This window comes from Amblyomma mixtum, chromosome 10, assembly GCF_055824585.1.
Source record: "Amblyomma mixtum isolate Tamu chromosome 10, ASM5582458v1, whole genome shotgun sequence".
NCBI lineage: Eukaryota > Metazoa > Arthropoda > Arachnida > Ixodida > Ixodidae > Amblyomma > Amblyomma mixtum.
The window spans coordinates 67,221,517-67,246,412 of record NC_143021.1 but is presented as its reverse complement, the minus strand read 5'-3'; the positions used below and the strand labels follow the sequence as shown (position 1 = coordinate 67,246,412).

Here is a 24,896-nt window from a genome sequence, read left to right as displayed (position 1 = left end):
AGATTGGCATTCTTAATCTTGTGTGTCGTTTTGGCTGCACCACGAACGGCAGCCAAAACGACGTCGGAGCCTTACTCTGCACGTCACGGTTCATTTAGCATTTCATCAAGCACGTATGACATGTGTCGTATTTCTAGATGGCATAAGCAACAGCTCAAGAAAAGTCGGAGTAGTAAAAACGCTATTATCATTCTTTTTACCACACCGTTGCAGAGGCAGGCAACACAGTGTTTTGCCAATACTCTTCTTTCCCTGTTGTAACTTCCAAAACCGTGCTAGCTTAAAGAGGAGCGAAACAGAAGAGGAGTGATCGCTGTTGACACTTCTTTACTGTGTGCTCGGCATTCTGAGCTGGTGACGGCTGAGTGATATTTTCGGCTTTAAGTTGCCATGAAAAAGTTTAAGTGGATCCTCATATATTCGCCTTAATCACGGTGCTGTCGCGTAGAAATGGGTGCCCCGACCCATTCAACTCTCACATCAACATCCTTGGTATTACTCATTCGGAAAGTTTCACCCATTCGCACTGCAGCCGTGTCACAACAAGCAAATCAACATCTTCTACCTCCTAACTACCTTCAGAAAGTGCTGCGCTAGTGTTCTTAACACTTGTCTGCCGATTCTCTGGTTCGGGCGCCTTACTAGTTCTTGTGCAATACGTCATCTCTCACTTGATGGGGACGCTGAGGACAAACTGAAGCTGTCGATCCTGCATCGATAGACTGCCGCCATCTAACGAGCAAGACGCAACTTTCATTGAAAGCGGGACTTTTTAGAGCTATAAACAAAGCTAAGGTGCCGCCACTAGCGGCCATTTCGTGAGCAGAATGCGGACACAGTTTTTTTTTTTGGCGCGGAAGGCTAGGCTAGAGCGCCATCTACTTTTTCACGTCGTGAAATCGAATCGAGCGGCTGGAACAAGGAGGCGTCTTTGGGCGAACCCAGAGAGAACCAGAGAATCAGTTTTTACTTACAACGAAAATTGCGTGGAATCTCTACTTTACTGATCCCAGTGCTGAGATTGTACCGGACGCCGTCTGGTCTCGTTTCTTCTGTCCACCGGTCGCGGTTAAATGGCGTCAATGATGTCGGTGAACAGGTAAGCCGGTTCACTGAAACAGTTCCAATGCTGTTCAGTGCACTACACTCCTACCCGTCGCAGGTTTTCTGTGGAACTAAAAACAGAGATAAAATTTAAGTGCCCTTGCAAACACCTCCACAAGCGGGATCACTTCGTTGGGAGAAGAACGCCTCAAACTGTTTTCCTGACTTCTGGCGATGCGTTCCGGTCAACCTGAAGTGCTTATCCATCACGGCTCCGAATTTCTAGACGTTGCCGATATTTTGCTTGTTGTCACTTTTCGTTTGCATTCAAATCCTCACGTTTCGATTACATTTACCTTTGCGCTGGTGTAAGTGTTTCGGTTCTTTCTGAGAGATTTAAATAACGGCGTCTAAAGCGATTATGCTCATATCGCCTTAATAGAATTCTTGCAGCCGTAATGAGAGGTTTGAGATATTTTCGTTCCTATTTTAATGTCAGTATGTGATAATTGAAAAACTCTACCTATCGTTAGAGGTGAAAAACCGCTCGTATTTTCTCTGCCTTGAAATCGGTCACCAAATCGGAAGACCGCAAGTACTGTCTCATATCTCTCCTACCAAGGATTTTTGTTAGCTGTACTCAGGGAAGTCGAGCGTTTGACGGAAACCCAACTGTTCGTGGATGCACATGTGCGCCTTCATCATCATAACTCCATACTCAAGTACGCTCCTCCCATCTCAAAAAAAGTTATTATACCTTTTGAGCAAGGCTTCATATGGGGTCATCCTACTAAAACTAAATTTCGCGTCGCAGGCTTTCACAGCGGTCAGGTTGACTTGAGCAAAACTTTCGTCATTCTCACTGGCACACACAGCATTCGTCCACGACACAACACGTATCTACGAGTGTTGTGGCCCCTTTCTGTGGTCCTTGCTCCGTGTTGGGCGTGTTGTAGAAATGTGATCGTTACTGTGCGACAGTGAGCTCGGAGGAAACAGTGCGGACACGGAGACACGTTCTTTAACGAACAAGCGAGGAAAACCGCGCACAGAAACACGAAGAGCAGTGCGCAGACGTCTTTCTTCAGTCGTCATGCCCGCGGACCTGGTAGTGCCGTCCAAAACCGATCACGGGTCAGCGCTGCCTCTACCGCAAGCGCTCGTAGAAAACACACGCAAACTTCAAGGGGGCCACACAGGCGACGATCAGTCTTGTACACGAGTAGTCAAGCAGCGGTTCGAACAAAAAAATACAATCCACTACAAGTTCCCCTTCTGTTCTTAGAAATGGTGCTTCCTGTGGGGCCAAAAACTCATTTCTCTGCTATGTTGATGACATAAAATTATTCATGATAGTACACAGCATTCGAGGTTTTCTGTGTCGATGACCTTATCGTACTTTCCGACCAAGCGCCCTGGCATAAACGTTTTGGCATATCTGTGCGTTTGGTATGAACATGTTGCGCTGTGCGCACACTTGGATCCGGAAGAAAGGCAACCTCCAATCTGTATATTTGTAAATTCTAGTATAGCCGCCTGTGGTCTGGGACGGCAGGTGCGAACTCTGGCGAAGTCTAAAGTGCTCTGGAAAAGTTTTTACGTGTATTCCGACATCATTAACTCACTGCATTCGCCTGCTATTAATTGCCACCGTTCTCTGGTTGGCGTAATATTTCTATGAAAACTCTTCCTTGATAATATTCAGGGCATAAGTTCTTTTTTGCGTATACAGAGTTCGGTGCCGCACGGAAAACCGCATAGATATGTAGTCTAGTTCAGGTGCCTGCTTTTCTCTCTGTACAGGATGCAAAGCTTTTCCAGTGCCACGGTCCTCATCTGGACATTTCCCAAAACTCTTCGTCACACCCACAGGATACTATCTGAGTCAGTTCAGATCGTAAGTGAGAAGTGGAATGAACGCCAATCGAATTCTTGTAAAAAAATACGACGTTTCGAAACCAACTCGGTGTCCTCATTAAAGTGTGACTGCGACCGCCGGGTCACTGAACTTAAACCGTGGGTATAGGGCGGGTTCCTAGGGAACGAGTGATGTTCTGCTGGAACAGCATGAACGAAGCAGCAGTGGGTTTGGCTCCAGCTCAGTAGTTCGGTCGAAGTCAATCCGGTAATTGCATGACTCGCGCTGCCCGCGGCCACCACGTTTCGACCACAGTCATTTTTCTGCCTTCAGCTTTGGGCTGCTCCACTCAAAAGCCACAATGGCAGCGTTTCGATGGAGGCGAAACGCGAAAGGCGCCCGTGTGCTGTGCGATGTCAGTGCACGTTAAAAGATCCCCAGGTGGTCGAAATTATTCCGGAGACCTCCACCACAGCACCTCTTCCTTCCTTTTTTCCCTTTATCCATTCCCTTGCGGCGCGGTTCAGGAGTCCGACGAGACAGGTACTGCGCTATTTCCTTAAAAAAAAAAACAATTTTCAAGGTTTTATTCGCTTATTCATTCGTTTCCCCACTGTACCAGGCAGACCTCCGTCAAACATGGCCGTCTTACTTTCGCACACCAGAATATTGTTTTTGTTTCCTTATGCAACGTGCCTTACCTTTAGTCGAATGTTTCGGCGAAACTGCGAAAGTCATATTGTATATTTGTCGCATGTTTCCGGTGAAACATGTGCTGTTTGTTACCAATTCTTCGTGCATGTTCTCCGTGGTGCACCTATCAAACTCGCATTTAGGTACTTTCATTCTCTGCGAGACTCCTTTCTCCTGCTCTCTTCAACCTCAGCAGCACCAGAGTGGTGCGAAAGCTTGAGTTCAAGTCGACGCGTAAAGATGCCTCATGGGATTCATCATCATCATCAGCCTGACTACACCCACTGCAGGGCAAAGGCCTCTCCCATGGCTCTCCAATTAACCCTGTCCTTCGCCAGTTGCAGCCACTGTATCCCCGCAAACTTCTTAATCTCATCCGCCCACCTAACTTTGTGCCGTACCCTGCTACGCCTCCCTTCTCTTGGAATCCACTCCGTTACCTTTAAGGACCAGCGGTTATCTTTCCTTCGCATTACATGCCCTGCCCAAGCCCACTTCTTCCTCTTGATTTCAACTAGGATGTCATTAACCCGCGTTTGTTCCCTCACCCACTCCGCCCTCTTCCGATCTCTTAACGTTACACCTATCATTTTCCTTTCCATAGCTCGCTGCGTTGTTCTTAACTTAAGCTGAACCCTCTTTGTTAGCCTCCACGTTTCTGCCCCATAGGTGAGTACCGGTAGGATACAGCTGTTGTATACTTTTCTATTCAGGGATAATGGTAAGCTACCATTCATGATCTGAGAGAACCTGCCATATGCAGGTTCTCTCAGATCATGGGATTCGCTCGCATACAACTCAAGAGCGAAGCGGCGCTCCCCTTCAAAGTAGGCCCTCCATCGACCGATGACGCCTAGGTTAATCCGATTTCGCGGTGCTTAATCCTGTTTAATCTGCCACCCCATGATGGGATGAACACCGACGTCACGCGAATTGGCCGGATGGCCTCCTTTGAAGGGCATCTTGGGTTGTAGCCGAAGATCCTCGAAGTTGCATGGAAAGCAGAGTGCAAAGGCTGCAATAACTACGATTGACCTATACTGTCTGTATCTTTCACTGGTCGCTTCCCTCCGAAACTATGAACAGCAAAAGTGTGCACGCTCTAAAAGAAAGTGGATAAAAACAATCTAGCCATCTCTATTCTACTGCTTTTTTTTTTTCAACTCTTTGAGAGTGCCCTTCATGCGCGCTTTGTAAATCATTCTGATAAACCGGCATTAATAACAGTATTGCGATATGGCCTCCGTAGAAAGCGCTCCATAGAACTGGCTCTTCTCGACGAAACAGAATGTGTACTGAAACATATCAAGGATAGGAACTTCGTTATGAGGATTTTTGTCGAGTTTACAAAGGCGTTCGACTCTCTTAACTGTGACTTGCTTTCAGAAAAATTACGCTTGTATGGTATCCGTGTCAGAGCTCTTAATATTCTACAATGATATCTCAGCCACCGTCGTCAGTATGAAGTAATAAATAATTTGACATCCTCTATTAAACCCGTTTCATAAGGTGTTCCCCAGGGCCAATAATATTAGGCCCAAATTTTTTTACATATATATTCATGATATAATTCATATTTATCCATCCGTCAAATCCAATATTTTTGCGCACTACACAAGCTTATCTGAGTGTGGCGGTAATATTGACAAGTTAATTAACCGTGCAAATGGGATTTTGAGAAAAATTCGGGATTACTGCTCCTGTACCGGACTACTTATCAACTCAAAGAATACCAAAGCAGTTATTTTCCGCGCAAAGGGCCGACAGCGTGCACAGTGTTCCGTTCTCCATTTAAATGGCAAACGCACTAAAGTAGTTAATAAATTAAAATCTTCAGGCGTAATACTAATGAGCATATGCTTGGAATGCACGAATTTATCTGGTACTATCCATATGAACGCGCACAGTTGGCGTGTTGTATCAAGACAGGGACGTTCTTCCTGACCGCACAAGGCTCCTAATTTATCATTCACTCTTTTTATCACCTAACATCATACAGTTTTCTAATATGGGGTGCCACTACTTCTGCAAATATTGAGAAGCTAGCGAGAATTCACAATGAAATTGTTAAAGTAATCTCAAATGCTGCGATAGATCACCCTGCAGCTCCTTCACCACAAAAGATTGGTTTTATTGAGATCAGTAATTTTTACACATTTCCACTGTGCAAGGCACTAAGAAGTGAATGAAATCATAACAGCCGTTTAATTACAAGATTAGCCGCTTTCCGCCTCAATTCACACAAACATTCGATACGCCATCCCGAGTATTGGAAGCCGAAAGTCATCGAAACCTAGGAGCATAGGGGATGTTTTTCATTACATTTGCGGTTTCGGCCGCGGCGGTCGAATTTCGATGGAGGCGAAATTCTAGAGGCCCGTGTATACTGTGCGATGTCAGTGCACGCTAAAGAACCCCAGGTGATCGAAATTTCCGGAGCGCTCCACTACGGCGTCTCTCATAGCCTGAGTCGCTTTGGGACGTTAAACCCCATAAACCAAACCAAACCAAACCAAGATTTGCGGTTTTCATCAATAGGCGAATAATAAAACCACCATAAAAAAAACAACTACATGCCACCGGTGGGATCCGAACCCACGAGCTCGAAATTTCGTGTCCGGTGCTCTACCAACTGAGTTACAGCGCCAGCTGTCCTATATTCTGCTTTCGGGGGTACTTATGTGTTGTGTAAGTGAACTTTGAGAGTGTTCCTCAGCGCCACCCCCAGCCATAGCGGCGGACGTGATTCGTCCTGTATTACCGCAGGTGACGTCATCGAACGGTGAGGGCGGAAGCTGTGCGAGAACCCTTTTATGATACCTATGGCATCAAGACTGCGAGATTCGAGGCCCTGGATAAACTATTCAGTAGACAAGGGGAGGACGGAAGCCAGCAGTCATCGAAAACGAGGAGTGTAGGGGATGCCTTTTTTTAGGTTGTTGGTTTTCGTCAATGGGAGAGTAGCGACCGCGCGGCCAGCAGTGCCGAATTCCCGGAGACAATGAAGTGTCGCCGGCACGTGCTAGAGAACGCCCTGGGATCTTGGCCCCGGCCGGACGCTGCCGTCGCCGTAATCTCCTCTCCGGCAGCCCTCTAATAAATGAGGCCCCCGTAGCCTTCAAGGCGACCTTGCCCCGCTCGTCCCCTGTGATTGGCTTACACGCGATACACCCTCTCTAGCCTAGTTAGTTACATCAACTAACAAGCGAGGGCGCCGGCGTCGCAGCGCCATGCGTGGTGACCTCGACTGGACGGACTGACGAATGCGAGAGCGACGTGGTTCCGTCAAATAGACAAGTTCTCTCCTTAATATTTTGAAAGTAAGGTGCGTTTAGATTTAGGCTTGTTAGGTGAAGTGCATGCTAGAGAGCAGAATTTTGGTCAGCGGCGGCCGAATCTATGTATTCTGGCCGGCAGCTATAAATTGTCAGCGTTGCTTTGTGAGTCAACTGTTTTAGAAAGCTAGTTGTTCCTCTTATAGGTGGTCGGCATTTGCGGTAGGGAGAATTTTATTTCAGCACGTGTTTGAAAGTGTTCTTTTTTGAGCCTGTAGATGTTCTAGCATTGTATGGTAGCAGTAATCGAGTGCTGCTAAGATGGTCAAACAACTGAAAGTTAAATGCAAGGAGTGTGAGGCGTCGGTGAATTCGAAGGAAACGCGGTTCGAATTAGTGGAGGAGGCCGAAGGCGCGGATTTTATGTGCAAATGTTGCGTATGAATTGCACGCCTGGACCAAAAAAACCTTACGTATGGAAGCTCTAGAATGAGAGCTACAGGTAGAGAGGGCAGAGAAGCGCAGACTTTAAGAACATCTTGGTAAAATGGAAGCAAAAATGGATGACACCGCCATCGAAGGCCATATTGGCGGACATTGCAGCGCCAGCCACCTGGATGGGGCCTGCACTGGCATGGACAGCGATAAGAAAGTAAGTCAGATAGGTTCAGACAGGAACAGCTACGCACAGGTGGCAGCTAGGAAGTCTAGAGGCGATGGAGGGAACGGGACCAAGCTAAACCCAAGGAATGAGGTCACAGTCACTGATAAGAGGCAGCAAAATCCCGAAGTTAAGAGGGAGGGGGAGAGTACCCTAGTGATTATCGCTGGTGACTCAAACATGACTAGGTGTAAAAGAGCTATAATGGAGCCTGTATAAAGTGGTAGGCGGGTAGCAGTCGTGATAGCCTCAGGGAATGACAATGGACGCGGTACAGAGAGAGAGAAAAAGTGAACTTTCTGAGAATGTTGCAAGATGTAATTGGGTACTGGTAGCGGCGGGGCTAAATGATGTCCTAAATGATGACGACGCCCAAGTAGTGGAAAGACTAGCTGAGGATGTTGACGATATAAGGGCGATAGCACAGCAAGTGCAGATCGGGGTGTGCACTGTGCCGGAGGTGCAAGGACGGAACGGAGAGGTTGCCAAGGACGTTGTGACTCTTAAACGAGGGGTAAGGAAGGTAAGCCTAAAGAAAGGCTTTGAAGTGGCAGACATAAAGAGGGAAGTGCATAGAACAGGCTTTGGCAAAAAAAATTGCACGAGATGGCATCCATTTTAGTGCAAGGGTAGGAGAAGAGGTCGGCTGGCGCCTGGAAGGCCGCGCAGAAGCTTTTTTAGGGGGTCCATGGCGGCTCAAGGTAGAAGCGAAGTAGAAAATGTAACAATGGCGGCTGAGCCCATCAAAATGTCCACTAGGAGGTCCAGTAATAAAACTACTAAAAGACATTCACCACCAGGATGAGTTACATAAACATGCAAGTGGGTAGAAAGAGAGCGAAATGGTTAGATATACAACAGCAGCTAACGGACGAAGAAGTAGGTGTGTACGCGCTATGCGAGACACATCTCAGGGATCGTAAAGATCCGCCGTTATTCGATGTCTATGACTGGGAAGAGTGCAACAGTACAACAACGGAGAAGAATGGAGGAGGGGTAGGTGTGCTGATACATCAAGGAAGAAATTTGCAAAGAATAAAATCAACTTCCAAAGAATATGTCTGGATACCAGGTACAATTGCCGGTAAAACGACATGGCTAGGTGTAGTTTATTTAGGGACAGGAGACAAATGCAGGCAAGAACACAAGGATCTATTTAAGTGTCTCAATGTCGATATGAAGCAGCTTGGAGACAGTGCCGATATTATTCTGCTGGGTGACATGAATGGCCACATCGACGATCTAGATGGATACACAGATTGTAACGGGAAGTTCATGTTATACCCCTGTCACACAGCCAGTTTCAACGACCATGGAGTCGAGAGCCTTGGAGATTTTCGATCACCATCGAACTCGAGGGAGTTGTGGTGTTGCTACACGGCAAATCTCAATGGCCATTGAAATGGTTCTCGCGTCTTACGCCAAGCTCGTGTGGGGCCACAATCACTACGTTCGGTTTCGCGCAAATAACAATAATTTTTATAAAACGTAACTAAATGTTCAAACACACTTTTTTTGCAGTCAGAAGGCGCGTTCACACTTGTCGAAAAATTTGGCGAGCGAAACGGATCGCTCGCCGCAAAAACTAGGACCCGTTCTCACCGCCGCGCCGCTGCTACTTCTCGCTTTTGCACACCACGTCGTCGCTCTCAGCGTACGCAGATATAGTGAGAAAAGAGCATAAATTTACGCTCTATACGTACCACAAGCCTATGTATGCTTACATACTGTTAACGCAGGCGCATTCCCACTTTTAGTTGAGCGTATGCTAGCACAGACGCAAAAATAAACTCCGCCTGTAGTGGCGCCATCTGGTTTTCAGGACGGGAACCATTACTGTCAACAAATCGACTCTTCTCTTAAGCCTAGCAGTGGCAGAATGGTCGCTCTAAATAAAAAATAAAGCAAATTTATCACTTACACGCTCCCTTATCGGCAAGGTGAGACGAAGCGAAAGACCGGTGCCCCAGTTATGAAAAAGGCAGCAACAACGAGAATTCAGTCCGAAGCGCTTTGAAGGGCGCCGCCATGTTTGTCGCCGCGCGGCGGAAATCGGTCTGGAGCGATCCGCCTCGCCGCGCCGCTTTCCGCCTCGGTCGGCGTCGAAAGCGGCCGATTCCGCTTCGCTTGCCGGATTTTTGGGCAAGTGTGAACGCGTCTATAGGAGGTTTTTAGTTATTATTAAAGGCCAGTTGCGTTGTCTTGAAAAACGACCTGCTGTCGCAGTTTTGTAAGGAAACACTAGCAACGCTAACGTTTTCGGCTTCTCTGATGGATAGCTAAAAATAATGCGCTTTAAACCAGACCGATACAATTTTTAAATTATTGTGCAGACTATTAGTTTACTAATTGGACAAACAGCGCAATCAAAGACGAGACACAAGAGAAGGACAAAACACCAGCGCTGGTGTTTTGTCCTTCTCTTGTGTCTCGTCTTTGATTGCGCTGTTTTTCCAATTCGTAAAACATGTACCAACCAGCCCGTATTTGCCCTCTACTGGTATTAGTTTACTACTTTGAGTTTTCGGCTTAGTTTACTTAGTTTACTGCGTCAGTTTGAGAGAATAATGTTTGTTCATGCTTATGTATCGTGCACGAAAGTGCGCTTTGGCGCCGTTCGAAGCAATGCTAGCAACATTGGGCAACGCTCGAAGGCCCTCCAAATCTCGATAGAGTTCCGCGTCGCTCCGTTGACTTGATAGACTATTGAATCGATGGTCATTCAAATTGACCGTGTAGCAGCGCTCGATCGCCTTTGAGTCGGTAGACTATCGGTTCGAGGGCCTTCGAAACGCCCGTGTGGCAGGGGTATTAGACTTCTGTGAGAGGCACAACCTAGTTATTGTCAATAGAGCAACTACATGTAAGGGACAAATCACGTTGTAATTCCGTACTCGGCAGACAACCTTTGACTACTGCCTAATTTAGTAGGGGATCTAAAGCAAGCTCGCAATAATGTAAATAGACAAAGAGGGGAAGTACAGCCTGGGAAGTGATCATAAACGTATTAGTCCACTGTTAGGAGCCCTGGTCAAAAGAGAAATGCAGAGAAGTCAAAAAGAGAGCGCAAAATTAAATGACGAACAAATAGCGCTAATAGCAGCCGACATAGAGGATGCAATCGAGAAACGCCCCATGGCAAAGTGGGATTATAATCAGTTGGAACTGCTCATCGCTACAAAAATGAAACAAGTGAAAGGAGTTAACCGCTGGAGAGGAAAGAGGAAGCCACGAAGCTGGTGGAATATGGAAATTAAGGAGGCCATCGAACAACGACGGGTGGCTTCAAGGGAACACAGAGAAGCAGAGAGAGGAAACAGCCCGAACATGGGAATCTCATGAAAAGAAAAACAGCAAGTTCAGGTCCAGGCTAAAATGAAGCAGTCCTCGGATAAATGGCTCGCTGAAGTCCGCGATAGAAATAAAGGGGGCCCAAGAAAATTCTGGAACCATATAAGCTGGTTGGGTAAAACGAATCAAAGAACGCAGGAAGACATTTAAGGTGCTGAGGGGAAAAGTTTAGAGAGAGACGGCGCTGTGAACTACATTACGTCAGTTATAGCTGAGTCAGTTAGGAACGCCCATAGGGTAATCTCCCCAAGTGAGGGAGCAACACAGGACAGCACAGTAGAGGATAGCTTAGACCTGACTAGTCTTAACTGCAAAAAAAAACAGAAGCAAGTATTTCTAAATCCGCATCCGCAGGGATAGACGAAATTTCAATCAAGTTCCCGGGTTTAATGTATGCGGACAATATTTTACTATTAGCAGAGAGCCTGAAAGATTTGCAATTTGATTGGTTGTTGTGGGGACAAAGGAGACACTCTAGATTTCAGGTTTAGCGAAAAGTCAGGTGTGATGATTTTCAATGATACAACTGATCAGATCCTTACAGTACAAGGCCGTGAAATACCCAGAGTGGCCGAATACAAAAATATCGGGATATGACTAAACGAATGCAGATATACACGAAAAAGCACGAACAGTCTCTAAGGGCAGAAGGGCGAAGAGATTATGGGACAATGAAACATAGAGCATTATGAGGATACAGCAATTATGAAACACTGAATGGTATTTGGAAAGGAATAATGGTACCGGGGCTTTCATAAATGCGGTTCTGTACTTAAGCGCAGAAGTTCAGTCGAGATTAGAAGTAAATGAGAGCAGTTGGAAGATTAGCACTAGGTGCCCACGGCAAAACCACAAACGAGGCAGTACAAGGGGATATGGGCTGGGCATTGCTCAGAGCACGGGAAGCTCAGAGTAAAACAGTTTATGAAGAAGGAATTAGGAAATTGGACGATAACAGGTGGGCAGCTAAGGTATTTAAATACTGGTACAGAAAGAGCGTTGGCTCACAGTGGCGGAAAAGAAGTAGGAAACTTGCCAGTAAGTATGCCGGACGCGAGGACGGAGAAAGAAAGAGAATTAAACTACAGGTTATGAATGCGGGAGGTGAAAATTGGATTAATTCAATGGAAACAAGCATTGTACAGAACTATATCGATACTGGAAAAGGCAGATCAGGAAGTAATTCTTCTATGATAACTCAAGAGGCAGTGCCCTAGTCTTTGAAGCTAGGCAAGGGTGTCTTAGAAGGCGCGACTACAAAAAAAAAATTTCAAGAAGAAGATGACACATTTGCAGTGTGTGGTAGACATAAGGTTAGAAGAGTAGGAAAACGTATTGAAAGAAAATGGCGAATTTTAATAACAATTTACAGCGCAGTTAAACAAAAATAAAGCAGAAAAACTTGCCGACGATTCCGTTACTTCCTAATCCGAAATTTGAGCGCAGCTGAACAGTTGTTTCAGCTTTTCGATAGATTGAGGCAAGTAATTCGAGCAAGACATGTATGTACCATTACAGACAACTTGTTATTTTTCAAACGTTTTCCTTCTTCAAGAAACACTCCACTAACATTTCTTGATTGTCATGAAGGCAGTTTTGTGGACGGGGAAATAGATGACAATATGCTCGACTTGCTGCACCAATTCCCGGTTCTCAAAGACGAGATCTGCGCAAGTATTTCGCGAGGTTGTCACAGCCCTGGGAGGCGTTACGAGCGAGAGGAACGGGATGTTCTCCCGCATAAGCCGTAGGAAATTCCTGTTTGTCTTTATATCTACATTAAAGTCCCCGCCCACCCTGCCACCCTGTTGGTGGTGGTTAATGGTCGATGGAGAGAGTTTGCTCACCGTTGTCAGTGCTAACGCATACGGCTAGCCCACATTTCTCTCTCATCACCCCACGTACCTATAAGCGCGATTCAGGCGTCCTCGGACCCAAGGAGCCAGTTATGCGCACATCCTTTTCTTAAAATGGCACAACTTTGTCAATGCCAACGCGTGCAGCGCACATCTGTCACTACCGCCACGTAGCTTAAAGCACGATTGAGGTCTGCACTGTTGCAAGAGGTCAGTTATGCGCCTTTCCTTTGCTTTCCAAGCTCCCGCTCCATTGGCCTCGCAGCTTAAAGCGCGACTAAGGTGTCCACTGCTGGTTACAACGGACAACGGCGACGGCGGCGCCGCGAAACACAGAAACGGGCGCCAAAGAGCTGCGCTCTGAAATTCGAGCATGGTGGCAACTGCCGCCACCCGTTTCAAACGGTACGCTCCTATCTTCCATCCTTCCATCCACAAGCGCCACGGTCTCTCTGTCCGGCGCGACGTTCCGCTCCTGGCCAGGGGGGGGGAGAACGTTCTCCCCGCCTGTATCTCGTCGCGTTCGGCCTCAGAGTTCCTCTGTTGCCCTAGCGTGGGCTCGTAACCGTGCTGGTGAGTCGGACGACCTCGATTCGTTAGCGTATTTTGTTGCTAGCTGGCGTGTTTGTTGTTGTCGCAGTAAATGCTTGTTTGCGTCAGCCAGAGTTTCATTCCTTTGTTTTCTCAGAGCAAGGCTCGCCGCGGTCGGCGTATGCGATCACGAGGTGGGTTCCGGCGGTTTTGAATTTTGTCAGCTGCGTTAAACGGGGAAAACTATTTTATCCCATCCCCCTATTACAACTCCAGAAACTCCACAGGAGCACTATAAAAGCAGAAGGAAAAACAACCACATGCCGCCGGTGGGATCCTTACGTCCCCAATGTTCTTTGGTTTCGGTGTATGTCACAACGAGCACCTCTTTTCTCTTCGATTGCATGCTCAATGGGGCCTCGAATCTGGCAGCCTTGATGTCATATAGGTGACATAAGAGGCGTATCGCACAGCTTCCACCCTCACCGTTCGACCACGTTGCTGCGTGGCACGCGCGGTAATACAGGACGTACTACGTCCGCCACTCTGGGCGAGGGTGGCGCTGGTGAACCCCTTCAAGATTCTGTTGCACTACACATATCCTCGAAAGCAGATGATTTTACAGCCGTAGCTGAGTTGATAGAGCACCGGACGTGAAATTCGGAAGTCGTGGGTTCGGATCCCACCAGCAGCATGTGGTAGTTTTTCTTCTCCTTTTATAATCTCCTATTGAAGAATGCCTAAATCTAAGAAAAAAAGACATCCCCTAAGCTGCTTGGTTTCGGTGAGCCTTGGCTTCTGTCATGCATGTCATAACGAACTCCTCTTTTCATTCCCCTGTCTGCTGAATAGAATATTGGAAAGTTAGCTTAAGCCGAACCAACTACGACGACTGCATGTTGCGTTATTTGCTTCCAAAAACACTAAACTCGGCCTCCTGAAAAACTTTTTGGGCGAGCTAGGACCGCAGGGTGCGGCAGCGCCGACATAAATTCGGAGTCTAGCTTTTTTTTGCCCAAAGGGGGTTGCGAGTTTGGGGGTCTACTTTTAATCGGCAATATACGGTAACTTTCACCGAATTGTTACTGCTGTAAGAGCTAGAGAGTTTCGTAATTCTTTTTTTGCAAGAGTAAAAAGGCTGACGCAGATATTGTAAGTGCTCATCGCTATTTTGTCTTCTTTAATATTTTGCCTGAGTGTACTTTTATAAATCAATGTATTTTGTGTCTGTGACTAACAAGTGTCTCGTATTTTTCTGTGAATTCATTTGTGCTCACCCAGGAAAGCGTGTACAAATCTAAAGCTGTTTTTTTTTTCATTTAATATTTTTCATTGTGCACGCCTCTCTTGTCCTTGCACTTGACGGTGAATGGGAACTCGTCAAGCTGCTTAAAACAGCAGCTTTTTCTCTCATCCCCACATGTTCGTGGTGAGCACGAAGCAAAGATTTGATTAGAGTGCACTAATGTGCTGTGCGCAGCTGTGTGCGGCGGCGACGTGGTGATGGAGGATGGCGTACTGCAGAGCCCCAACTACCCCGACGACTACCGGCCAAACAAGGAGTGCGTCTGGAAGATCACCGTGCCCGACGACTACCAGGTGGCGCTCAAGTTCCAATCGTTCGAGGTGAGCCGGACGCCGCGTGGCTCCTGTTGTAAGGTCGAGGCATGCTTTTTGGGAACCGTTGACTTTTTCACCACTAGTTGTTTCTTTTTTTACTATTACGATTGAATCGCAAAACATCTATTTTCAAATTACTGATTCCACTCTTTTGTGCAAGATTCACCAGACTAATTTTGGTTTGGTTTGATTTATGGCGTTTAACGTCCCAAAGCGACTCAGGCTATGAGAGACGCCGTAGTGGAGGGCTCCGGAAATTTCGACCATCCCTGGGGTTCTTTAACATGCACTGACATCGCACAGTGCACGGGTCTCTAGAATTTCTCCTCCAAAGAAATTCAACCGCCGAGGCCGGGATCGGACCGGCGTCTTTCGGGTCAGCAGCCGAGCGCCGTAACCACTGAGCCACCGCGGCGGTTCAGACTAATTTACTCCGAACAACTTCTAATAGGCATCACGAAAGTAATCTGCATTGATCCCTCATGATGCAGTGAAGAACATTTTTTGTCATATTTGTAGTGATTCCCTTAAGTGAAAGGAGATTTGGATTCCGTTCCTTTAAGACGAAATTGTATCCAACGCTTACCTTATAAGCGGCTTCACTGTTACGCCAGCCTGTTTCCTTTCTTTTTCAAACAAATATTGCCCTGAAGTTTTGTTTCATCGTTCAGTACTTTTGCATTTCACATTGTGGGAACGTGACCCATTAGAAGACTGGTAGCTTAAGCCACCAAAGCCTACCGCCATTTCCTCTCCTCAGATAATAATAATTCTTTATTTCCACGCATGATGTAGGAGGCGGCTAAAAGTCGCTTCAGAAAGAGAGCGATTTGAATGAAGCCGGCAGCCTCCTCTACACGGCAAGCAACGATACAAAAGAAAGTAGGCATGACTACAATTCACTTCAAATGAAATATGTGCACAACATAAGGGAAAAAATACACGCAAATCGAAATGAAAAAGGCTATTTAATTATTTAAGAAAGGATGAGCAACAAAAGTTTACGTAAGGCTCGTACATGAAGAGTATAGTGTCACGTAGGGGTTACTGCAGTCCAGTGAACAGGAAAACAGCGAGAATGGCTCCTAACCGAACCTATGTCGGCTGACTTGCGCCCGCAAAGAACTGAATCACTCGGGCGGCGGCGTATACCAACAGGCGTGCTCGGCGGTCGTCGAACAGAATGCCCACTGGTCTCGGCCGTGCTCTTTTTAAAGCTGCTAGCGAACTTTCGAGATAAAGCTTGGAAAGTTCCTAGAACACTCTGGAACAACGTAGAATCGGCTCCGCCTGGATGCGATCAATCGAGATAAATCTAGGCGCGTCTTGCATCTCAAACAAAGCGATAAACCGGCGTGCCGACAGCTTTGAAGAATGAACAAACAAACACTACAAACATTCACGGCAATATAAATCAAGACCAGATTTATGAAGCGAATTTAAAAGTTCTGGCAGAGTGCATGATAATATCTGTATAGAATGAATGGCTCGTGGTGTGACCACCTTCCACTGTTCCATGCATCTTACGAAGTACTCAGAGATGCAGCAATCGTGCTTACTGAGCGGTGCATGCCGTGAAATGCTGTGTTCTAACCAGAGGAGTTCCGGTGAGGACCGCTTTGGCTGAACTGCGAACTTGGGCCCTAGAGAGAGGACACGAGTAACAAAGGGTGGCAGCTCCAGCTGTTCCAGGGCATGAATTTGCTGAGTGCGGCTTCAGCTTGACGCCATTCTGTAGATCAAATGTGTGGTCCAGATGGTTGTACGAGCAGCAATGCGGGGGAATTGCTGGAGGCGACGAGTAGCTTCCGAAGCGTCACAATGGTCAAACACCTGATCCGCCATGAGTTGTCGGTAGAGTCTGAGCCTGGCTATTGCACTCATCTTTCAAAGTCTTGCACACTCTTATACAAGCTGAAGGAAGGAAGCCACCAAAAAGTTTATTTTGGCGGAAGCCTTTAATGTCTCATCGTTGTTAGCAGAAGTTGTCGACAGAAATATTACGCTTTTCAATTGGTCGAAGAAATGGTCGGGACGTCACAGTGCGCGAATTTCAAACGGGACCAATTGTATTTTGGCTACTAACCATGCAACCAATTAAAGGGATCGTATAGTGATGCTCCAAGTATGTGGGAATGAGTTTAGTTCATTGCTTAAATACCCAATTAGCCTAATTAACCTTTGCTAGTCAGACCAGATAAATAAATAAAGCCGAGTTGGAAATTGGTCGAGTTGGGGAATCGAACCCCTCCCTGTCTCCGGAGTGCGAGACGAGCATGCCACCCACCCCGCCATGCCATCTCGATGGTTTGGAATGAACAAAGGCGCGTCTAGTGAATACGGTGTCTTCGTTCACTCCCATCTTACTTCCTTCCCGTTACGGCGAGGTTCAGCTGTATAACCGAGATATGCGAGACAGATGCATTTCCTTTCCTCAAAAACCAATTTACCGACGAGCAAAGCATAGAACCGAACGGGCGATGGCGTTCTGTGGACTCCCTGGCAGCGTTGCAAGACGCTGTCGCATTTCACTCTTAGAGGCGAAGCTTAACGTCTAAAAACACATCAGTGGCACAAGCAGCAAAACCGCGCTAAAGGCTTTCGCCTCACCGCACTTTAGGTCAACAAAGTGCCCCCCTGAATTTTTGACGACTTCCGGCAAGATCCTCCTCCTCCTCCGGCAAGATCCGATTACAGGACCTGGCACGGCATGTGACCCCAGCAATGACAATCGAAGCAGAAAAGATAGCCAGGTTAGGAAGTGATTGTGTAAGCACCCCTTCTGTCATTCTTTCTAAAAAAATTGGCAGAGGCTCAGCTTGGTTAAGCCCGGAAATTACGAAAGTAACTTCATCCGTTTCTTCAGCCCGCATCCGCCGTGTCTACAGCCGCTCTGCGCCGACGGCACGAGCTGGAGCTCTGTTTATACAACTGGTATGACGTCTCTCCGACCGCAGCGCTCCTAGCGGGAGAAGCGAGAGGCTCACCGCCCGCCGTGTCTACCGCCGCTCTCCGCCGACGGCACGAGTTGGGGCCCTTCTCTTTCACAGATGGTATGACGTCACTCCGACTGCAGCGCCCCTAGCGGAGAAGCGAGTGGCTCACCGCCCACCGTGTCTACCGCCGCTCGCCGCCGACGGCACGAGTTGGGGCCCTGGTTTTCTCAGCTAGTGTGACGTCACACCTGAGGTCAAGGAAAAGGTCAAACGTGTCCACCGCCGCGCTACGCTGAAGGCTCAAACTGCGAGCAGTATTGCTTTCGCAATAAAAAGAAATTGCTTACGTACGTTCGCGCTTATTTTCGCATATCTTGTGATTTCACGGCAATGCTGCGTGCATAAATGGTCGTGCATCATTTATTGAAGCGAAAAGCTTCACTAGTCTAGTCAACACCGGATCTGGCGTATGCTCCGTGATCAGAATTAGCCACAGCTGCGCGTGCGCAGAACCGAATGACGTCACAGAAGAGGCGCAGGTGGTCGGAGCGGCTGCTGCCGCAACCGCCGCCGCGACTCCGCCGCCTGACCTTTCGGCGCAGCCGCGCGCTACTGCGCATGTGCGCCGCCTCCTCACCGCCGCTACTACTGCGCGCTCGCCTCCTCGCCAACGTTTGACCTTTCGTTGCAGCCGCGTGTTTACCACAGTTACAACGCATGCGGAAGGAGGGCTATATAACGCGCTTGCCCACACCGTTATCGTGGTGCTCCCAGTGCACTGTGCGCGAACTGCGATAGCCATGACGTCAAACAAAGCATAACTGCAGCTTTTCGCTTGTATATCCAGGCTTAACCAGAGCTAAGCCACTGCCAATTTTTATTCATTTATTTATTTATTATTCCTCAAAGGTCCACAAGGACATTACATGAGGGGTGGGCTGACAAAATTGCATTATTTTGGATATAGATGATCTTCGATGGCGGATTTGAAATGAACTGTATTGATGATGGTCGCCACCTCGGATGGAAGGTAATTCCAGTCGTTGGCTGTTCTAAGGAAGAAAGACTGCTGATGTGTTATAGTGCGAGATTTTTCGGGGTAGACGGCGTTAGGGGGGGGGGGGGGAGTTACGATATCCGATGAGCGGATGTGATACGGGAGGCATCGTGGTTAAAGGTGTGATAAAAGCTGTGATACACGGATAAACGGGCGATTTTACGACGGCAGGCCGGCGTGGGAAGATCGAAGATCAAGCTGGGATTTTAGTGCCGAAACGCTAGTGTGATAAGAGTAGTCGGAAAAAAATGAATCTGACAGCACGGTTCTGGACAGATTCGAGCATAGTGATAAGGTTAGCATTGAAAGGATCATACTCCGCACATGCAAACTCAAGTTTTGGACGTATAAAAGTTAAGTAAGCAAGAGGTTTTATGGAACGGGGAGCTAAAGATAAGTTACGCCGTAAGTACCTGAGAACATGATTTGGTGGATTAGTAACATGATGAATGTGATGGGACCAGGTTAAATCTTTATTAAGTGGATGCCAAAGTACTTTTAGGAGTCAACTGATACGATAGAAATAGTGTTAATTGTGTAAGCATTATCCTGGTGGTTGCCGCGGTGATGGAAAGAAAGAAGGGACGTTTTAGTACTGTTTAGTGACATGAGCTAAGTGCGGCACAAATCTTTGATACGAACAAGATCTTGAAGGACGGTAATGTCAGTCTGATCATTAACTGGGCGGTAAATAACACAATCATCAGCAAATAGTCGAACATTAGACCTGATGTTAGAGGGTAAATTATTTATGTAGATTAGAAATATAAGTGGTCTTAAAACGGCACCGTGGGGAACGCCAGGCAAGACAGAAGAGAGGGATGACGAGTGTGGATTAGCGTGGACGAAATGATAGCGGTCAGTTAGGAAAGCTCGAATCCAATCCAAAACCAAGGGATGCAGGTTTAGGCGTGAGAGCTTATGTGTTAGGCGCCTATGGGGGACTTTATCAAAAGCTTTTTCAAAATGTAGGAATATGGAATCCGTGGGAATGTTACGATCGTGTCATGCATGTATATCATGAAGAAAGAGAAGAAGTTGGGTGTCACAGGAGCGACCTTTACGGATGCCGTGTTGGTTAGGGTGAAAGAAGTTATTCGATGATAAAAACTGGGCAGTATGAGAATATATTATGTGTTCCATGATTGTACAACACACACTGGTTAATGAAATTGGCCTATAGTTAAGTGGTGAAGATCGGTTGCCTTTCTTGAAAACTGGAATGACCTTCTCGATACGCAGGTCACGTGGCAATGAGCACGAAGAAAGCGACTGCTGAAAAATTAAAGATAAGATGATACTACTGTGGTCTTTGGTGTTTTTTAGAAGTTTAGCTTTTATGCCGTCAACACCTGCGGATGAAGAATTCTTTAGTGTGTTCTATGATTTTAGCAATACCGCAAGGCGGATGGAGGCGGATACTCCATAGGCGGATGGAGAAAGTATGGTGCTTCGTGGGGTTATCAAGGGGTTCCTGTGTGAATACGGAGCAAAGTGTGTGGTTTAGGATATTTGGAACGTCTGATTCGGGAATGGAAGCTCCAGAATTATCAGTCAATGAAATTACATTAGATTACATTGCACTGAAATTGCATTACATTCTATTAAAGCTGCTGCAAGTTAGCGCTGTGTGTGTCTACCGTTCGCCGGTCCCTTTCCTTGTTACGCTACTGCTCAGAAGTATGAAACAACAAGCCCAAATGTCAACTTTTCTCTTTATGAGTCCGAAACGCTCTTTGAGAGGATACTGAGGTATCGAGAGCACGTGCTTTGACTAAATTAACGCGGCAATATCCAGGGTCCTCTTCAATCTGTTTTTCGTAAGCTACGATTGCAATTGGTTTCTTGCGCATGCTAGGCTGTTCCCAAACGAGTGCTCTTTTCAGAATCAGCCACGCTATATGCAGTGGATAAAAACAATGGATCGCTGCTTCTTCGGGCTCCGATCTATAACAGCCGATGATGGGCAGGGGTTGGTCGGAACTAAACAGAACAGTGTAGCAGACGAAACTCACTCCAGCAGCACCAATTGTGGGCGTGCCCTTGCGATCGCACGCTTTCTCCTCTCCTTTTTCCGGCGCTGCAGCTCCGGGCAGTCGGTGCTGGCGCGTTCGTGTTAAAAAATTGTGAAGTGTGTACCACTGAGGACATAGAATTGCAAAACAAAGATCGGCTGGTAGCGCCATCAGGCCGCTCTTCTCAAGGTCTGGACAAGGCTGACGGGGGGCGTAGATGGGGGAGGGGCTGGAGAGGGATAGAACGTCGACTCCCATGGCGAGATGCGTCGGCCGGTGCGTGCCGTGATGCACATGTGGTGAACGCTTGGATTCCGCATCGGGAGGCAGGCTCGGGGGCATGGATGCGACACTTCCCTGATTGCGGTTTGAAGCTATTCTGTAGATGCCTCAAGTGTAAAAGCCGTATGAACTCCGTTGTACGACGAAGCAATGGGCTGGAATTCCGGAAAGCGCCAACGAGCGTCCGTTGCACCGCAGGAGACTAAATCCGTTCGCTTACATACGCAAGTGAACGAAACTGCTGAATTAATAGGCACTGCGAACTTCACAGGCCACGTGCTTAACTTGGTTGCGAGATAAAGCCTCTAGGAGTTCCTTTCAGGCAGCATGTGCCGCAAGGACTGTACGGATGAGGTTCGGTGGTCCATGCCAACCGAACGGTTACCATAAACCACACGCGCGTGATAACTCGCCTGCTAACGCAAGAGCAAAATCAGTCGATTAGGGTGCTCCCGAAAGGTTGGGCCCGTATGATCGAGATATCCCTCCTGGCTACGGTGGGCTCAGAGAGATAGTGGAAAAGGGAAAATACATATTGCAGGGAAGAAATTAGTGCAGCCTTGGAGAGGGGCAAAAAAGGATGAATTCGTCACCCATAGAGCGATATTTCCTTCCATCAGTCATTTAACACGAATATAATGATGATAATACTTTACTTGACCAAGGTGGCCCGTTAGCAGCGCTTTCGTGGCGCCCTATGCAGCATTATTCGTTTCGGAACAATCACAAGTTCCTTTGCATAACAATACTCTGAGGTGGCAGTCTGGACATGTTGGTCATGGTTTGCGCTGTACATTTGCATCATGACTCTGAGCAGTTCCACCACTGAGTCGCGATGAATTAACGAAGCGAGGAAGGCTTGGTGGAAGCAGAGATAGTCCAATGGCACCCAGCGGACGTGCGTCGCAATCTCGGAAGCGCGAGCTCAAAAATGCCTGCGCAGGTGGAAAACCACGACAGCTGCGTGTACGACTACCTGGAGGTTCGGGATGGCCACGACGCGAGCAGCCCCCTACTTGGCAAGTTCTGCGGCTACCGGACGCCCGAGGACCTGCGCTCCACCACCAACCGCATGCTCGTCAAGTTCGTCTCCGACGGGTCGGTCAACAAGGCTGGCTTTTCGGCCACCTTCATGAAAGGTGAGGATATCGCATGTTCCTCACATCCTCCACACGCGCCTTCGCAAAGAAAGCTCACCAAGCGACCTAGTTTTAGGCGCCGTCTGCCGGAGCTAGATGCCACTGACATGTCGCAAATGGATGGGATTGGAGCAAACGGCGAATTAACTTAAGCTGCGGTAACCGCTGCCATCTCGTGCGGACATTGCGCAGCTGGAAATATTGTACGTACTTAAAAGAAAAAATAATTCGCTTATAAGCGAAGGTTTTAAAAGTTGGCCTTCATTTATTGGATGTGAATGTTGCTCTTCAAATGCATTATCAAGAAAAAAAATTAGCGGATGGTTTAGCATGGCTAAGCGCGAAATATCGTGCAGTAGCACTTGACTTACCTTGTTTAGCGTTGTTTTGCATTGTTTGGCGTTATTGGCATATATAGGATGTGTCACATGACTTGTCACGTGTGAATGTAAGGCGATTGTCGATTACGGTGAGGGTGAAGTCAAGGTCATGTAAGAACACGTCAGAACATGCCACTGTCAAGGCCGCGTCAAGGTCATGTCATTGCCAAAGGCCAGGTTATGTGAAGATCAAAGGTCAAGTTATGATATGTCATGACATTGTATAGTTGCGGCATGACGTTAGTCAATGATATGACATGGTATGACTTGGTTGCAATTCATCGTGCATCCGAAGCTTCAGGGACGCGTCTACCTATGCCCGAAGTCTGTAAAGTTCGGCTAGCAGCGCTACTTAGCTACAAGTCGTACTCAGCCAAAAAGGCGTTGCGTCACTCTCATCAGCGACAGCACGCGCACCTGCTGTGCGAGGGAGACATTTCTTTCTTTTCTCCGATCGGTGCTTACCGCTGAAGACAGCTACAATGTCGGGACAATATAAAACTAACAAAATTAGTAAGAGACAAAGACCAAAACCGAAATTGTTGCGCAGCTCATTCGCAATACAGTATTAAGATAACAGTGACGAAGAAAACGCACTGCAAATCAGCAACGCGCAAACCTGGCCCGACAGAATGCAAATATGACGTAACATTGATATGATGTGCGATGATGTGAGGTACAGACCAATAAATTGTAGCCGCTGGGACCGAGTTTTTCTTGCATCATTAGTATGAATTGTCTGAAATATTTGCAGAAATGGAAATCATCACGCATTGTCCACTCATCTGTCGGCCTTTTCATTTTAGACACCACATTTTAATGTTTCGTGTGTAAGGTAAGGCTCCCCTTTTTTCCTGGAGAGGCCGCTGCGGTTGCTCACTGGTTATGACATGATGAGATTCACTGGCCACTGACCATGGTCAAACACAAATGACGTCTCGGGAGCGCTACGGCTCCCTTGTTCACAATGAGCAACCGGCTGGACGTCCCGGGCTTTTTGTAGCGGTTAGTATCGTTCTTAGACATTTCGCGTAAATAGGGTGCAATGCGCCATCATTCTTATTTATTGTGTTAGTGACTCGAGATTTCGGCGGGCTGGTACGTTCTTTTCCGAATTGTCACTGGGACGAAGCAGATACAGTGACAACGGAAAAGAATGTATCAGCCCGCCGAAATCTCGAGTCATCCAGACTACGCCTAACACAATGAATAAGACTGATGGCACATTGCACCCTATCAACGCGAAATGTCTAAAAACGATACTAACCGCTACAAAAAGCCCCGGATGTCTAGCCGGTTGCTCATTGTGAACAAGGAAGCGGTAGCGCTCTCGAAACGCCATTTGTGTTTGCCCATGGTCAGTGGCCAGTGAATCTCTTCAAGCCATGATTCGTGACCAGACGGTAGGCCATCGAACCCTCGACTGCAGTGGTTACGGTGTTCGGCTGCTGACCCGAAAGATGCGGGTTCGATCCCGGCCGTGGCGGTCGAATTTGGATGGAGGTGAAGTGCTAGTGGCCCATGTGCTGTGCGATGTCAGTGCGCGTTAAAGAACTCCATGTGGTGGAAATTATCTTGAGCACTACACTGCGGCGTCTCTCATAGCCTGAGCCGCTTTGGGGCGATAAACGCCATTAAACCTAAACCTTTTCTCGGAGCACACATCGCTAAGTTGTCGGAATTTTAGTCAAAGCCTAATCCCACGACGATATGACTATACTATGACAATACTATCTATGACAATACTATGACTATGACAATATATCTATGACTATGACAATACTATCTTTACGCGATTCGCGATCTACATTCATTGCTCCTCTGCCAATGGGGCGTGCAACGAACGACAATCCCCGCTGAGCATTTGCGACGTGGTCCGAGCACCGTCTACTGCGTATAAGATTCCTTCCCAAGGAGATGAAGTGCCTCTCTTCCGGGAGCGAAAGGGGCTAGAGTGAACCAGAAGCCAAGCTAAACTACAGCAAAGAAGCTCCCACTGCGAAATGAAGAGAGGAGCTGTGAACTTTTTGCAACTTGCGTGCTGAAAGTGTATCATTCAACGATCAGCGGCGCGCTGCCGCTCTTACTCTAATACGGGCCGCGCGGACTGCGTCATCAGCTCCATTGTGTAGGTTTCCTGAACTTGGGTAAAAGTCAAAGCATTTTATTGAGGCAGCAAACAGTTGCGCGGACAAAGG

General features: G+C 47.4%; 1 protein-coding gene across 1 annotated transcript in view; it reads left to right on the top strand.

Moving 5' to 3' along the window:
* LOC149326019 (protein tolkin-like) overlaps positions 1-24,896 on the top strand; it is a 416,319-nt gene that overhangs the window by 303,810 nt on the left and 87,613 nt on the right. The window contains exons 8-9 of the mRNA XM_089563963.1: positions 14,750-14,895; positions 22,123-22,318. Coding sequence (XP_089420089.1) covers positions 14,750-14,895; positions 22,123-22,318 — 342 coding nt within the window. The remainder of the gene's footprint in view (positions 1-14,749; positions 14,896-22,122; positions 22,319-24,896) is intronic.